The sequence below is a fragment of the Erythrolamprus reginae genome, chromosome 3, assembly GCF_031021105.1.
Source record: "Erythrolamprus reginae isolate rEryReg1 chromosome 3, rEryReg1.hap1, whole genome shotgun sequence".
NCBI lineage: Eukaryota > Metazoa > Chordata > Lepidosauria > Squamata > Dipsadidae > Erythrolamprus > Erythrolamprus reginae.
Window position 1 is genome coordinate 85,999,259 of NC_091952.1, and position 17,804 is coordinate 86,017,062.

At 35.3% G+C, this 17,804-nt stretch overlaps 1 protein-coding gene across 2 annotated transcripts in view; it reads right to left on the reverse strand.

The window, feature by feature from the left end:
- DNAI4 (dynein axonemal intermediate chain 4) overlaps window positions 1-15,664 on the reverse strand; it is a 38,453-nt gene extending 22,789 nt beyond the window's left edge. Inside the window, exons 1-6 of one of the 2 annotated variants that reach the window (XM_070746118.1) lie at window positions 15,359-15,664; window positions 12,092-12,278; window positions 7,644-7,834; window positions 6,651-6,757; window positions 5,227-5,383; window positions 1,254-1,393 (exon numbers count right to left, since the gene is read on the reverse strand). In XM_070746118.1, coding sequence (XP_070602219.1) covers window positions 1,254-1,393; window positions 5,227-5,383; window positions 6,651-6,757; window positions 7,644-7,834; window positions 12,092-12,278; window positions 15,359-15,420 — 844 coding nt within the window. In that variant the 5' untranslated portion in view covers window positions 15,421-15,664. The remainder of the gene's footprint in view (window positions 1-1,253; window positions 1,394-5,226; window positions 5,384-6,650; window positions 6,758-7,643; window positions 7,835-12,091; window positions 12,279-15,358) is intronic. The other variant, XM_070746119.1, reaches the window with a different exon arrangement.
- Between the last annotated feature and the right edge of the window lie 2,140 nt (window positions 15,665-17,804).

Genomic DNA, 17,804 nt, shown 5'->3' on the forward strand with positions numbered 1-17,804 from the left:
TCAACTAAACAATGTCGGTTGGCGGGCCCCAGGGGAAGAGCCTTCTCTGTGGCGGCACCGACTCTCTGGAACCAACTCCCCCCCAGAGATTAGAACTGCCCCTACTCTTCCTGCCTTCCGTAAACTCCTTAAACCCCACCTTTGCCGTCAGGCATGGGGGAATTGAAACACCTCCCCCGGGCATGTTCAATTTATACATGGTATGCTTGTGTGTGTGTCTGTTAGTATATGGGGTTCTTTTAAATCTTTAAATATTTTAATGTTATTTGGATTATTTATGATTTGTTCTATCTTGTTGTGAGCCGCCCCAAGTCTTCGGAGAGGGGCGGCATACAAATCTAAATAATAAATAAATAAATAAATAAATAAATAAATAAATAAATAAATAAATAAATAAATAAATAAATAAATAAATAAATAAATAAATAAATAAATAAATAAATAAATAAATAAATAAATAAATAAATAAATAAATAAATAAATAAATGAAAGCTCTGAGAGAGAACTATCTAACATTGACCTCACCCCAGAGATATGTAAAGGGCGTGCGTAAGTGCACCAGCATGCCTATCATCCCTGTCCTAAAGACCCCATGTATGGGTAAAATACCATGTAATCAAAACCATGCTTAAACCTCTTATATATTCATATTAATCTCATTCTTTGTCTTATCATATTAATCTTATACAAGCTTGATACCATGTAATCAAAACCATGCTTAAACGTCTTATATATTCATATTAATCTCATTCTTTGTCTTATCATATTAATCTTATACAAGCTTGATTAAATAAATAAATAAATAAATAAATAAATAAATAATAAACCTATAACCTGCTCTCAAAGTTCCAGTTGTGACACATCCTCAAAATCATGTGATCACCATTCATGATCTTTCTTGCCAGTTTCCTACAAGCTTAGTCAATAGGGAAGTTGGTAGAGAAGGTCACTCCTGTAAATCACTCCTATCATTTTTTCTCTCAAAGATTCCCACATGGAGTATGAGATCTCAGGATTTGGTACACCATAAAACCCCTGCCTGCACTTTGTAGCATCTGCCCCCAGCCCCCATTAGTTCACCCATAGTCCCTGCTAGCTTGTACATACATACATACATACATACATACATACATACATACATACATACATACATACATACATTCTCTCTCCATATACATATTCTGGTGTTGCTTCCAAAGTTGAAACTTTTCTATATAGTGTCAATGATCTATAAAAAAATCCCACTAATTTACCTTTGTCGGCCATTACAATTTTGTCACATTGTACTTCCTTTGTCTTTGGTGCTCCATTTAATGTTTGCATCATTCTATTGGCATATTGATCATTGCCAAGTCTGTTTTTACAGAGTTCCATATAAGCAATATTCTTTTTCCTTTGGAAAACAAAAGATATGCATTCAAAGTGCTGTATGCAAATATTTCAACCAGATAGCCTTTTCCTTTGCAAATGTCATCTTTGAAATAAAATGTCCATAGATGTTGTACATGGAAACTAATTCTTAAATGGTACTACAGTGGATGTGGAATTCTGATATGGATAGAATTGCACTGTGAAATATTTTTGAATTCTTTTGAGGAAGTTCTGAAGTTTGCATTTTTCTAACCAGATTAACACCTGTGAATCAGTAGATAAAAATATTGCTTGCTTTTTTGACACTACACATTTTATATTTCTTTCTGCACAGGTTTGTTTTACTGCAGTTGCCCATCGGATTATTAGGATTTAGAGAAGGGGTGAGCAACCATGGGCCCTTTACGGCTTATGGATTTCAATATATGGCTGGCTCAGGAATTCTGGGAGTTGAAGTCCACAGGTCATAAAAGGGCCATAGTTGCCCACCTTTATCTAGAAGAAATAACTTTACAGCTCACTTGCAGATAGATATAATGATGACTGTAAAACATTAGACATGCTCAGTGGCAAAGAAGAATATGAATTACAAGCATTTGCAGATGATTTAGCGTTTATACTCGAAGATCCACTCAAAACTTTTATATCAAACTGAAAATTATGGAGAGGTAGTTAGACAAGACAAAAATGATTGTAAAAAATATGACAGAAAATCAAAAAACCAGAATTGACAGAATTTTTAGACATACAAATAGCAAAAAAAAAGTAAGGTATTTGGGGATCCAAATATCAGCAAGGTGTTCAACACTCAAGGAAGACAATTATTTAAAACTTTAAAAACAGATTGAGAAAGTCTTGGGAAAATGGAAAAATCTTCAACTATCTTTAATGAGTATTAATAATTAAGATGAACATACTACCACACTTATTTTTCTTATTTTCGATGATACGAATAAAAATAGATAAAACTTTTTAAACGAGATTAATAAAATAATGACAAAATTTATCTTGCAAGGGAAAATTTTTGACCAAGGATTAAGGAATTGATTTTGCTTAGAAACAAGAGACTTCTAATTCTAGAAGGCCAAATTTACAAATTGGATGGCATGCATTTATTTGGTATGGAGGATGTAAAATACATAGCTAATTCCAGAGACATAGTGTAAGGAATTTGTTACTTTTACCTTGGGAAAAAGTGAAGACTAATCATTGTTCAAAATGGATATCAATAATAGAGATTTTAATACACCCAAGTAGAATACACTGGAATAATATTCTGAGATATAATATTATATCAAAGATAGATAAGTTGAAATCTGCAACAGAACTAGAGAATCAGCGTATAAAAATGGACTTGTATTTGAGGATGCAGCTATAAGTAAGAGTTGGAAAGGATAGTAAAGCAGAAGGAATTAATTTGGAAAAAACAAAACTAGATGAAATATTAATAGAAACATGAAAAGTTGATTTAAAAAATTGTATAACTATTTACTGTACATTGAACTAGAATTTGAACAAGTGAAAGAGATGATGATAAGATGGATGAGACATATAGGAGATACAATAGACATTAATATGTGGCAGCAACTATGGAAAAGGAATTATAAAATGCCAATGCCAATAGCATTTAAAGAAAATATGTATAGGATGTTTTACCGATGGCACATGTCTCCAGAAAGATGAGCAAAAATATTTAAGAATAAATTGATGAAGTGTTGGAAATGTAATCACATACCTGGTTCCTTTTATCATATGTGCTACACTTGCATGGAAGCCAAAAAATACTGGATAGAGGTTTGAAAATGGATTGAGAAGATTTTGAAACGAAGTATTGATTTAAAACCTGAGATATTCTTATTAGGCATATTGCCAGAATTTTTTTAAAAAAAATTAATAAAGAAGAAATACACCTAATTGTTCACATAGTTACTGCCACTAGAATTGTATAAGAGCTGCCCCGAGTCCACGGAGAGGGGCGGCATACAAATCCACTTAATAAATAATAAATTAATTAATTAATTAATATACACAAAATTGGAAGTTGAATAGAATATCAACAGAAAGAGAAGTACTAAGGAAGATAATGGACTGTGGGGAAATGAATAGACTTACAATGAAAATTAAAGATAAAAAAGACTCAGAGTTTTCTAAAATTTGGGGGGAATTTTATGAATGTATTGAAAAAGAAAATGGATAAAATATTTAATGTAAACTTAATATTAAAGAAATGAGAAATGAGATTGAGATAACCCGGATGACAAACAGAGAAAAAGAAGCAGCATTAGATAAATATGTAACATATACCAAAAATTAAACTAGAATAGTGTGGAAATAGAAATTAAGATTTAAGAATATGTCTACTAGAATTGAAAAGTGAGAAAAATGGCTTAGTCTGTCATTTATTAAATTAAAATTAGTTATTGAAGTTATATCTTTGTTCCTTTTTAGACAGACTGAATAATTTGAAATTTGAAATGTCATTTCGGATACTTTATTATTCCTATGTAAGAGACTCTACAAACATATAGTTGCTCATTGAAGGTATATGCGTCATTATGTATGTATGTGTTTTTAAGGTAGAGAAAAATAAAAAACATTTTTTTAAAAAAATAAGAAAAAACTATAAAAAAGCTATGCTATTGGTAAAATAAAAATATAAATTTATAACGAAAAGATATCCTTAGTGGCGACAAGTTTATAGTATGAAACCAATCATTTGGGAACATAGCAAGCAACAGATGATTGGCCTGCTAGCTTATCATTTCCTACAGTAATTGGCAGTGATTGAGAGGATCTTGTGGAGTGAGACACTTGTGACGTGATTTTGAGAATTAGGAAGCTGGCCAGAGACTTTGTGATTATGGCTATTGAAATACTTTGAAAGGTTTTTTTTAATCATACATGTCCTCCTTGAAAATATGACCCTTAATCTTCTGTGCAACATGATCATTTTTTAAAATCTCAGCCATACATCTTTATCAATGAGTGCTAATTTAATGAAAATATATAAAGGACTTATAATTGGATGGCCTAATATTTAATAATTTGTTTTCTTTTTAAAGTAGCTTTTGAGATTGTAGGAACGATTTGAGAGTCATAATTCAAAACATCTGAAGGGCACTAGTTAGAAAATACTGTCCTAAAACATAATAATTGTAAATTGATCTAGAAAAGATATAATAATAAACTATAGTATGCCCATTCTTTTCTTCCTGTGCAACCGTGACATGATGGAAACTTTCACTTATGGTTTAAATTAATCAGATTGGATTTCTAAATTAACTGTGGCTTATTAAAATAATCCAGTTACATGAGACACTTTTCAAAACTGGAACTTTACACGAACCTATCTAGTTTCATGAATCTATGTCCATGTGATCAGGAGTTGAGCTAAATTCAAAGGGATATTTGATTTGATATTTGCAATTTTACCAGGTTCAGATATAAAACTAAAGTGTAATCAGTTAAAAGATTATCTTTTTCAAATACCTGTACAAGAGGAAACAGGAAATGGGAATGCACAAGACAAAAGCTGCTTTAGATAATGCTAAACTATAACCAGTGCAACAGTAAAATATTTTGTTGCTAGGAAACACAGCAGAAGGCAATATGTAGCTCTCAAATCTTGTTCTACAATTCCCACAATTCTTCAGTAATGTTGAAATGTCTAGAGCTATTGGGAATTGCAGTTCAACCTAGAATGAACATAGATTGCTCTCTTTTGATGCTGCAAAAAGAATATTTTGTTATATAACCATCATAGGAACAAATTCTGGATTTATAAGTCACATTTCATTGCAAAGTTGCTAACGAGAGGCAAGGTTAGGTACATAGTAGCCATTGCATTGTGCTTACCGGATATCTTCGGATTCTTCAGCTTCTGAGGATATCATAACAGTTGGCATGTTAAATATCCAAATTGTTTCTGTCTCAGTCAGTAATATATCCACAGTCTTCTCTAAATCCTGCTTTGTCAGTTGTTCTAACATCTCCTCTCTTCTAACCTGGACATCTACCACGAAAGAAAATGAATCGATACTTTGCATTTAGAACAGCACGTACAGGTCATATACAGGTTATTGAATATAATGGATATAAACATTTTTTTCTTTTATATGATAAGCTTTTCTTCTATGGCAGTGATGGTGAACCTATGGCACGGGTGTCACAGGTGGCACGCAGAGCCATATCTGCTGGCACCCAGGCTGTTGCCCTAGCTCAGCTCCAATGTGCATGTGTGTGCCGGCCATGTGATTTTTGGCTCGCACACAGGCTCTGGAAGGGCGTTTTTGGCTTCCAGAGAGCCTCTGGGGGGATGGGGGATGGCGTTTTTATTTTCCCCAGCTCCAGGGAAGCCTTTGGAGCTTGGGGAGGGCAAAAAACGAGCCTATTGATCCCATCAGAAGTTGGGAAACAGGCCGTTTCTAGCCTCCAGACAGCTTCCAGGGCGTAGGGAAAGCTATTTTTGCTCTCCCCAATCATTGAATTATGGCTGTGGGCACTCAAAGCATACACACTCTCTCTTTCAGCACCTGAGAAAAAAAGGTTTGTCATCACTGTTCTAAAGTGTAGAGCAGGACTGTCAAATTCACACTGTTACAGCAACGTCACGTGGCGTATCGTGACTTCCCCCCCCCTTTGCTAAACCAGGCCTGGGCGGGGCCAGGGCATGATGTATCCAGCCTATGGGCAGGGAGCCTGACAGCCCTGGTGTAGAGACTTCATTGGCACATAGGCATGCTAGAGAGGGTGAATACCTAAAAGCAACATATAGTATGCTTGGTAAAAGAAGGCTTTGATGTAGTAAGCAATATAATTCTATTCAATAAACTGGGGTATGGGCAAGTTATACTTAAAACTAGCCAAGACATGGTATCAACCACTTTTAAAAGAAATGTTGCCAGGGAGACATACAGAGGAGATGTAGTTCGGTAGCACCCATAGCATACAGCTAGGAATTGAGAGTGGGCAGTATTGACCATTTTAGGCTAATCACCAAGACTGTAACTGGACTTGTTATTTATTGATACTGATGCCTTTGATTTTATTAAACATCAAAACATTTTTGCACTATAATAATATTGTAACTGTACATTGTTATTATTATTATAATTTCTACCATTATTAGATATTTCTCCCATCCTTTTTTATATATTGTATAACTCATGTTGCAGTGCAAGCTGCCATGAGTCCTGGTACAGGCCAGTAACCTATGTTAATGATGGAGAAGGAGAAGGAAAAATGATAATTCAAGTTTTGGTCTTTATGTAGATTTTTACCTGTAAAACTAGAAATTGTGTCTCGTCTTGATCCAGGCTCTACAATCTCTTCTGCCATTGAGTCAGTAGAAGCTGTTGATTTTGTAACACTGCCACTCCCATAAGTTCTGTAGTTTCAATAGAACATTTTATAAGTAATGGAAATGAACTAGCAAATGACAAAGAAGGAATATTACATATGAACAAAATAATATTCACAAAATTACTGATACCTTAGTCATTATCAGTTGCTTATAACATTACCTACTAGAGGACAAAACATTTACATGTACTATATTTGCACTGACTTTATTATAGAAATGGCAAATACATAAGAACTGAGGAGACAACTGATTTAAAATTAGCATGCTCCATTCTTCACAAAATAGTTCACAAAATATTTCTAGTCTAGTTCATAATATGATATCTGATTAAGTTATGTTTCCAAATTAGCTAAATGCCTGCCATAAGGACAAAAAGAATGATACATGAAAAAAATAATTAATCAATAAATTAAACTGCCTTATAATAGAATGCAGTTCCTTTCTATCTGTATATTTTTGTAGGACGTGGCAATTAATTGTTTTTTTAAAAAAGAATGCTTCAATTACTTTAATTATAGGGGAAAGCTGGCTATTTTAGTTCTCTTCTGTGTTTTATACAGATAATACAGTATATTAAAAAGTATGCTGGTTATAAGATCAATTGGGATAAATCATGTGATAAACAACAGTATTTAAGACCTTTATGTAGGTCTTGAGAAGGGCAGGATAGAAGTCTAATCAATAAATAATTAAATAAATAAATGTTATATTAGAGCAGGGCTGTCAAACTTGCAGCCTGTGGGCCAGATGTGTCACACGCTGGCCACACTCACGTCCTGTTTAGCGAAAGAGGGCAAAGTCACGATATGTCACGTGACGCTGCTGTGACAATGTGAGTTTAACATCCCTGCAGTCGAGAAAAATCAGGATGGGTTTTGACAAAGTGATTTTATGTGTTATCATACCATACCTGGAAAATGGACCTGCTAAACTAATACTAGCTATAGAAGTTTGTTGCATTGATAAAGATGATAGGAAATCAGGTTGAGTCACCCCAGCAAAATCATGTACTGATAAAATTTTGCTTTGTCTGTGTGCGACAGTCAGTTCTGGATGATAAAGTGGACGAGGTGTCACATCTTTTCCATGTTCATCAAAAACCTGTAGATGTAATAAATAAAAAAAGTACAGTAAAAGAGCGGGCTATCTTCCCTCAGCCCCAGTCTAGAAACCAATAGATTTGCAACTGTTACCACTAAGAAGATAATATGATGTGGCTTATTTCAACACTGCAGCTTTGAGCTGATATTCTATGCATAAATTTAGAATAAAGGAAAACAAGGCACATATTGATTGTAATAGCACATGGTTCCAGATTTCAAATTATAGATCTTTTTTCATAGGACCACTTTATTATGGAGGAATATAAAAAAACCTCTGATTTTTAAGAAATCACCAAGCTTAAGAAGATATTAGACAAAAGGAGAGCTTTTTAAAAATTGACTTTGATTGATTGGATAAACTATTAATGAGTATTCTAGAGGTGTAATCCAAATTGTTCTCATGGCATTTTGTAAAACAATTTTCTAAGCCATCAAAAATAAAAACAATGTCAAATACATAGTTGTATAAGAGTATAAGTGTGAATGAAAGAAAATGCTTGAATATTTTATTTTAACAATATTTAAAATAATGATTTTCCCCATTAATTTGATTTAAAATATTCAAAATTTGTCGGTGTCTTCTATTAGCTCAGATATGCTGTTTTTATTCATTAAATCTTTCTGGGTACTTTTAAAAGTACATTAGAATATTAAGGGTTAGATTGCATTAAAATAGCATGGAAACTATATAACATTATGGCTGAAAAATTCAGAAAGCACATTAAAATTCTTATTATGTTTTTAGACTTTTAGATAATTGTTTGATTTATAAAATGAATAAATTGTTCAGCCAATGTGTGAAAAGGGACCAATTAAAATGTCTGATTCTGCATTTCACTTATTTACTGTGCACATTTGCAAACAGATGAAGTACATCAAGTTGAATTATTATTCTAACTTACTGATAGCTACAAGGTACATATTGTATTTTGTATTTTTAACCCAGCTATTTCCTATCACTTCTATTACATCTTTTCAACTGAGTATCTGCCGAACCTAGAAACATTTGTATGCAAACCATCTTCATTCCAGATTATATATTTCTTTATGTGGCAGTATCAATGTGCAAAACACTTTATAAAATACAAGATCAGGAGGACATACATGTTAACAATATGGAATAACTAGTGCATGGGTGTCATTGAGCGACGCATCAGGGTTGTGTTTGACCTCAGGGGACTGGGGTGGGTGGGGCCGGGGTGGGCCTGGCCAGTTTGACACTCATGTCGGGGATGCCTGTCATGGCCTGAGCCCTCCACCAGTGAAAATACACTCACAAGCTCCTTTTTCAGCTGCAACAGCCTTCTACAACCCTCTGCCAGCAAAAATGGAGCTCAGGAGGGGCCACCTGTGGCCTTCACAAGCTCTATTTTCGGCTGATGTGGCCTCCTGCAACCCTCTGCCAGTGAAAACTGAGCTCAGGAGGGCCACCTGTGGCCCTCCTGAGCTCCATTTTCACTGGCAGAGGCATACGGGACAAATCTAAGCACCCCATGGGCTGGATCCGGCCCCCAGGTCTTGAGTTTGACATCCCTGTGCTAGAGGATAACAGAACAAACGAAGGAAAATGGTCTTCAGAAGAACAGATACAAAAGTTTAAATATTTTACTTTCCAATAACTAGACTGTTTACAAAAAAAATGAAAATATCTATGGGCATTCTCAGTCATCTAGGTCATGGCTGTCCCAAAAGTGCTTTTTTTCAAGAGGCCAATGGACTTTCTTTCTTCAGCTGAAGAAACTTCTTGGATGAGAAGTGAGACGTCTTCAAAGAAAAACCAGAAAGCCCAGTGGCTTCTTGAAAAAAGCACCTTTGGGACAAGCCCCAAGAATAATAATTAAAAAACCCCAGCAGAATCACTGGAATGGGAATATTAATAATTTGTAATTTGTTCTGGAGTCATGAAACCATCATTGTTTCACTGTTATATGGGAATTGGTTTAATATCACTTCAATAAAGACTGGGTGACATTGGAAGATGCTGTGGATCACTAATTGAAAAACAGCCTGTGTCACAAAAAATTGAGATTTTTATTTTTGTTATGGATGACCATATAAATTGAATACATAAGTACAGGATACTAAGAACCGCATAAACTTTCATATGTAGTCAAAATAAACTATTTATCAATTGCTGTAAAGTGGGCAAGGCTAACAGACTTACAAAGAAAGGGGAGAACTACCAAGCTTTTCATTTTGACTGAGTCTTTTTCAATAAGAGACTTGTGTTCTACTAGCTAGTTATGAAGAATAGTTTGAAGGAATAACCCCTACATCTTCAATTTGATGTGTGGTCAGGGGACACTTATTAGTTCTGAATATATTCAAACTTTCAAAGCCCAAACCATTAAAATATTTTTAAAAATTGCTGATAGCCTGGCTGGACATCTAACTATTCCCTACATTACATAAATAATATAATTACATATATTATGTAATTAGTTTTATATAATACAGCACTAATTATTACATAAATGGAAGAGGACAAATGTAACTTATGTTTAAATAGAATGGAAGGAGGATACAGAAAATTGCAGAGCAGTCAGTTTCTAACTGGGAAGATTCTAAAACAGATGTAAAGTAATTGTAAACAGATAATTAACAGCTGGGTGACATTTTTTTTGATGGCAAATAAAATATGGACCTGGTGAAAAAAGATACAAAATCTTACAATAGTTTTCAATGGGTCTACAGTGGATGTTGTACCATATATAAACTCTCATAATTAAATGGCAGACTTATGTCCATACAATAATTAACTTTTGATTAAAAACATTAACATTTAATTAACATTAAAAATATGTACTATATCTACAGCTTACAAGACAATTAAGCAGCTCAGATATTGGGTTTGATCAAGTATTTTATGCAAGATGCGCTGTTGTTTCCAGCCTAGGTAATGGTACTACCTTGTTTCTAAGGTAGTACCAATAGTACTGGCACCTTGGACACAAACTACGGTACATATCCAGTTATATAAAAATGAGCAGGAAATATTTTTTTTATTTTTTTGAGAAATAGATGTAATTCATATATTACATTCATTTTTATAATAGATTTAAATATTCTTTTTTCAATCATAATTCCATTTTGAAATTGTTGCCCATTGCTTGAATTCTTACTGTTTTTTCAAATGATCTCTGGTTAATGGTTAGAAAATATAGCTCATTTTAAGAGACTTTACTTGTTACATCATGCAGCAAAATGTTACTATCTTGTCATACGACTTTCGTTGCCAATGACAATTTGTTGTTTTTGACAATGACAATAAATTTATTATTATTATTATCATCATCATCATCATTATCATCATCATTATTATTATTAGCATTAGCATTTAAAATAAATTGTCATTTAATTTGATGAAATGCTACTAAAGGAAAATCATACTAATGTTTCTCACATAGAACTATTCAAGAAGAATGTTTTAATTTATATGTTATCTGAAATAACAACAAGAAGTTTTTGTGGCAAAAGAACGCAGTGGTAGTACCAATAGTACTGGCACCTTGAATGCAATCATAAAATAACTGCAGTATCACTTGTACAGTATACCATCAGCATTGACAAATTCACCATTAACCCAGTTGTAAAAGGTAGCTTTGCTCAGAACAGCTTACATCCTGCAATGTTACCTCTAACACAGTGAAGGGCTACCAATTTTTTTAATCACCACAGTGTGGTGTGGCTTATTCAGGACGCCCTGCATTTTCTTTCAACATCTTTCAGTGCAGATTGGGTGCACTGGGGTGGAGCTCCATTTTTGCTACCCCACTGCGTGCCCTCTCCATCCGGGCAGCAGCCCATCCGGGCAGCAGCATGGGGGAATTGAGATGCTTTTTCCCCCTGGGCCTTTACAATTTCATGTATGGTATGTTTGTATGTATGTTTGGCTTTTTATATTAATGGGTTTTTTAATCATTTTTAGTATTCATTGGATTATTATTGTACATTGTTTTATTACTGTTGTTAGCCGCCCCGAGTCTTCGGAGAGGGGCAGCATACAAATCCAATAAATAAATAAATAAATAAATAAAATCCCTGCTCTAACATCATCAAACATCAACATCTCCCTATCCCAGATTTTTGGAAGGATTCAACAGCTGGATAAAAATGTTACATTCAGTCTCAACATGTGGCTGATTTGTGTGATGAATCAATACATTTCTAACATTTTTTCAACTTCAATAGCCTTTTATCTTAGATTTAATTGTTAATTAGATCTTCATTTATGATTCGTATAGTGCCTGATTACCTGAACAAGCGGTTTGTTGCTTGGTAAAGCACCTTTTTCCGTTTTCGGTTCTGAAGTGATCGCGAAACTCCTGCGACCCAATGAACCAATTTTACTGCCTTGCATGGCACTAATGAAGCTCAATCGTCTCCCAGATGATGAAGATGTTGGTAACTTCTTATATACATTTTGTTCTTTTGTGATGCTTCTGGTGATAAATAGATGAGTATATAGATTAGAGGTTACAAGGTTAATTCAAATTAATTTGCCGCTTAAAATTTGACACATTTTCTGTAACTTATTTTTCAAAACAATACTGTGAATACTTGGTGACAAATATAAAACTATGGTTCAGTACATTTTAAGGACATCAGATTAGTGAAGTGTGCTATAGCTCTTTATAGCAAACAGTATCCTATGGTAAAAGTTAAAATATGAGTTGAATTATTTTTGGTTGAATCCAGATAGCATAGGATTATATATGAATGTAACAACTGTGATTTGTTGAACAATTTACAGTTGACCAAAACATGGCTTAGAACTATGTGAACCTAAATAGTGGAAAGGTTCACACACTCAAATTTTTCTTTAGTTTATCACTCTCAATGGACATCTTTGTAGAAGAATTGTCTTACCTGTGGATTCTATACGCTGACAGCTATTTTAATCTATCTTGTTTTTAAATCTTAACCTCCATTATCTAAAGTATCATGTTATTTGAATTCCATGCTTTGAATATTTCAAGACTGAGGTCATTAAGGCTCTTTCTATGGGTACACTAATGATTTTATAATAAAATGAATGGGCAAATGGAAGTTTAGATTGCTATACCTAACATCTCTTATTACTATAGTATTTATTTATTTATTTATTTATTTATTTATTTTAAAAATAATTTTTATTTCAAATATATACATAAACAAGACAAAACAAAGACAAAACTTAATTAGATCTTATTTTATTCTATTTTTATTTATTTACTTGGATTCCTAGGCCGCCCTTCTCCAAAGGGACTCAGAGCGGCTTACATAATAAAATCAATACAAAGTACAAAATTTTAAAAACCCAAGTATAAACCAAGACTAAAACCCAAGTAATTTAAAAACCATTCAACCTGATTCACTCCAAACACAATCATGTCATCAGCCAGTGCAGAGTATCAACGTTCAACGGCCTCAGGCCTGCCAGCAAAGGTACGTTTTTGAAACCTTTCGAAAAGTCAGGGGAGTGAGGGCAGTGCGAATCTCCGGGGGAAGTTGGTTCCAAAGGACCAGAGCTGCCACAGAGAAGGCCCTTCCCCTACGCCCTGCCAGATGACATTACTGGTTTTGCAAGTATGGTTTTATACAATTGTACATCATAAGGAAAAACAGAATTATGGTAGGTAGTTTGTATTCCACAGCTTTTTGGCATTGTGCATCTGTGCTTTAGTGGATACACATGCTTATGAATTCAGTTGATGGCTAATTGTTATAATCTGGTAATAAGTTATCATGAAATGTGAAAATATCATTCTATTATACCCAGCTGTTATATAAGTAAATTAAAATTTAAAAATATCCTTTCTCACAGGGTAAACTGGACAAATTGCAGTGTTCATAGAGGACTAAAGTAGGAAAAGGTATCATGACTGATTTAGATACTTCTATCTCAATCTCTAAATTAGTGTATTTGTGTGCATTCACACACACACACACATATTTTACATGAATTCAATGCCACAATGTCTTTCATTTAGAATTTGTATTTTCTCATTATATTTTCATCTTTTTAGTCACCAAAATCTATTAAGGTAGGCTAGAATAGATGCTCAATATATGATGGTAGGACCAAGAACCATTCTTTTGCGAGAACTTTTATTGTTTTTGAAAGAATAAGTGATTGATAAAAAACACAATATAGAGCAGAGATCTTCAATCTCGGCAACTTTAAGACTTGCGGACTTCAACTCCCAGAATTCTCCAGCCAGCTGTGCTGGCTGGAGAATTCTGGGAGTTGAAGTCCCCAAGTCTTAAAGTTGCCAAGTTTGGGGACCCCTGATATAGAGACATAGGTCTTATTCATTATGGTTTAATATTAGGTGAATTTGAGACTAGCAAATTCCATTTCTTTCTTTCCTTTTTCTAGCATGGCTATTAGGAAGGGTTCAGTATAAATTGTGTACACACATACCCTATTAACCTTTTTCAACCACTTGCAATCTCTTCAAATAAAGTTAAAAAAACCATGAATCATAAATTCAGAAGCACAATTAATGTGTTATTTAAGCAAAAAGGTTAAATATTCTTAATTTAGCAATACTAAAATTATTTCATTTGAGAATATTTTGATTTATACATGTTGTATCGTAATACTTTACTGCTTTGAAACTTATTGTATTTGGTACTCAATGCATTTGACATTAAAAAAATTGTCCTGGTACTCAATACCCAAGCTAGAACTTGATAATATCAGTTGCTTGTGACTCACTATATTATTCCTCATAGGAAAAAAAGTTGGGTATTCATCACACCTCCCAGAATCAATTAACAATGAGTACCCAGTTACCATTGCATCATTTAGCCAGCTATATTTTTCATTACTTTAGAATGAAAACTTTTAGAACCAGATGAGAAATGGAATCAATTCAAACAAACACATTACGATCAGAATGATGGCTTACATTTCAGTTTTTAATTGAGGGTATTCTTACCAAATACTTGAAGATGACAATTAAACTGCAGAAGTCTATTTCTATAGAGAGACCATGCCTTCTCCTCACTCTCATGTCCCACTGCTGAGTCTCTTGTCTTATACAGGCAACTTTAGTTTTAGGAATATTGCACCTTCAGATTTCAAGAAGAAATACGGTAAATTTATCCTGTACAGTATTCCCACAAACTGATCCTCATTGACTGCTATAGATTGCAATGCTTATAAGCCATAAGGCGTACATAAGTGCTTTTCGTCCCTTGTCCAATTGTCTTTCCTTTATCTCATATATCATATATATTTTCTTCCTTTCATATATCTTCTCCTCTATTTTATATTTTTCTTTATATATATTACCTCATGTCTATTCTCTTCTATGTATTGTGTATTGGACAAAATAAAAAATAAAAATAAATAAAAATAAAGCCATAACTACTTGTCCAAATTGATTTGATGAACAATGTATCTAAAACAGTAGAACAGCAGCATGTTAGGAAAACCTATAATAGCTTGGCACAAAATTACTGGAGATAGCCTCCTCGCCATTGACCCTGTTTCAAAATCATCCCTTTGCTTCAACCATATCATGCTACTTACGTATTGATCAGGATGCTGTGCTTCTTGCTCTTGCCTTCTTGGTTACTAGTCATTTCTGACATGATCAAGTTGTTTCCAGGTCCTGAATATACTATCAGTCTCCCAATGCAATGGCAGAGAACACTGAAAACTGTCAAATAAGCAGCAGCTCTTATTGCCAGTATGCCAGCGCTCTGAGAAATAAGATTCAGCAAATGTCTAGGCCTAGGGCCCCAGGCAAATAGATAGCTGCTTTAAAATCCAAATTGGGTACAAAGCCTGGCTCCCTCAACAGCTACTGTTGAAAGAGGAAACTGTTTATGTGGTAACCATGGTAGCCACCTTTTCCCTTTGTAGCTAGATGATTGGCTGACAATAAGAGAAAGCCCGGATGAAAACTGAGATTGGATAGCCTTTATTTGCATTCTTTCCCTCTTGGTTATTATTGCAGGGACTTAGAATCTACTCCAGAAATGTTATTACTATTGTTACAGTAATTTCATATTTGCAAGTTCTATCTGCCTTTCATTCCATCTTCTAAATAAAAGGGGAGACTATGAAACTGAATCTCTTTGTAAATTAGATTTGCTCTCATACATCGATGCTGCATTTTGAAGTTAATCTGTAATATATTGCTAACACATAAAATAGACCATCTTCCTTAGGAACTCTTTAAGAAGTGTAACTCACACTTGGGGCTTAATATGAAATATCATGTAGTATCAGGGCCGCCATCAGGAATTTTGGGGCCCCATACAGCCTAAGTGTCTGGGGGCCCCCTCCCTTCTTCCTTCCTTCCTTCCTTCCTTCCTTCCTTCCCCTTTTCTTTTTTTTCTCTTTTGGTTTTTTCCCCTTCCTTCCTTCCTTCCTTCCTTCCTCTTTCTTTCTTTCTTTCTTTCTTTCTTTCTTTCTTCTTTTTCTTTCTTTCCTTTTTTCTCTTCTTTTTCTTTTCCCTCCCTCCTTCCTTCTCTCCCTCCTTCCTTCCTTCCTTCCTTCCCTTTTAAATTTTCAAACTGTCTTCTTCATATTCCTGGCTGAGGAATTCTGAAAGCTGCAGTCAACTGTCTTCAGCCATTGTCCAGCCCTGTGCTACGGACCCCTCCCTCCACCCCCTGAAGAGGCCGGGGGCTTCTTTCCAAAGCCAGTGGCAGTGATGCCAGAACCCCCTTCCCTGGGGATGGGAGCGGGGGGGGGCTCCACTGGTCTCCCTCAACAAGACCTTCCGCAACACATCAGCCCTGCTGGGCAGGCCTCTTAGCCCCACCAAAGAAATGGGGGTTAAGGAAGACCCCCACCCTGCCCCAAACACTGGCACTCTGCATAACCCATGCGTGGGCTTTGGCTTCCACTCTGAAGAACAGAAGCTGGGGACCTCTCCCTCCACATACACTGGATCCCTATGGCCCATCCGAGGGCTGGCAAAATAGGTGTGCCCCCCCACCTGCTTTTCTATCTCTCTCTCTCTCTTTCTCTCCCTCTCTTTCTCTTTTTGTCTCTCTTTCTCTCTCTACTTTTCTTTCTTTTTCTCTTTTTCTCTCCCTTTCTCTCTCTTTTTCTCTTTTTATCTCCCTTTCTCTCTCTCTTTATATCTCTTTCTCTCTTTTTTCTCTCTCCCAACCTCTCTCTTTCTCTATCTCTTTCTCTCCCTCCCTCTCTCTTTCACTTTCTCTACCTCTTTCTCTCCCTCTCTCCCCTTCTCTCTTAATTTCTCTTTCTCTCCCTCCCCCTCTTTCTTTCTCTTCCTCTTTTTATCTCTCTTTCTTTCTTTTTTCTCTTTTATCTCCCTTTCTCTCTTTCTCTCCCCCTCTCTTTGTCTCTTTCTATCTCTTTCTCTCCCTCCCTCCCTCTCTCTTTCTCTTTTTATCTCTCTCTTTCTCTTTCTCTTTCTCTTTCTCTTTCTCTCTTTCTCCCCCCTCTCTCTGAAGTGGGGAGGGCCGGGTTGGCACCAAGGGAGCTCGAGACGGGGTGCAAAAGCAAACTACTCTGCCGGCCCGGGCCCACATCGGAAGGAAGGAATTGTAAAAGGGGCGATCAAGAGAGGAATGGGTGAATGAATGGACGGAGGGTGGGAAGGAAGGAGGGAGGGAAGGAACAGGAACAGAGGAAGGGTGCAAAAAAGCAAGGAAAGGTGTGAAAGGGGAGAGTAAGAGAGGAAGGAGTGAAAGAAGGGAGTGAGGGAGGAAAGAAGGGAGAAAGGAGAAGGAAAGCAAGAAATGGAGGGAGGGAAAGAAAGAAAGAAAGAAAGAAAGAAAGGGGGAAGGGACAGGAACAGAGGAAGGAAGGAAGGAAGGAAACTTATGAAAGGGGAGAGTAAGAGAGGAAGGACTGAAGGAAGGGAGGGAGGGAAGAAGGTAGGAAGGAGAAAGAAAAGAAGAAATAGAGGAAGGGAAGGTAAAAGAGAGAAAGAAAAAGAGCAAGAAAGAGAAAGAAAGAAAAAGAAAGAGAATGAAAGAGAAATAAAAAGAGA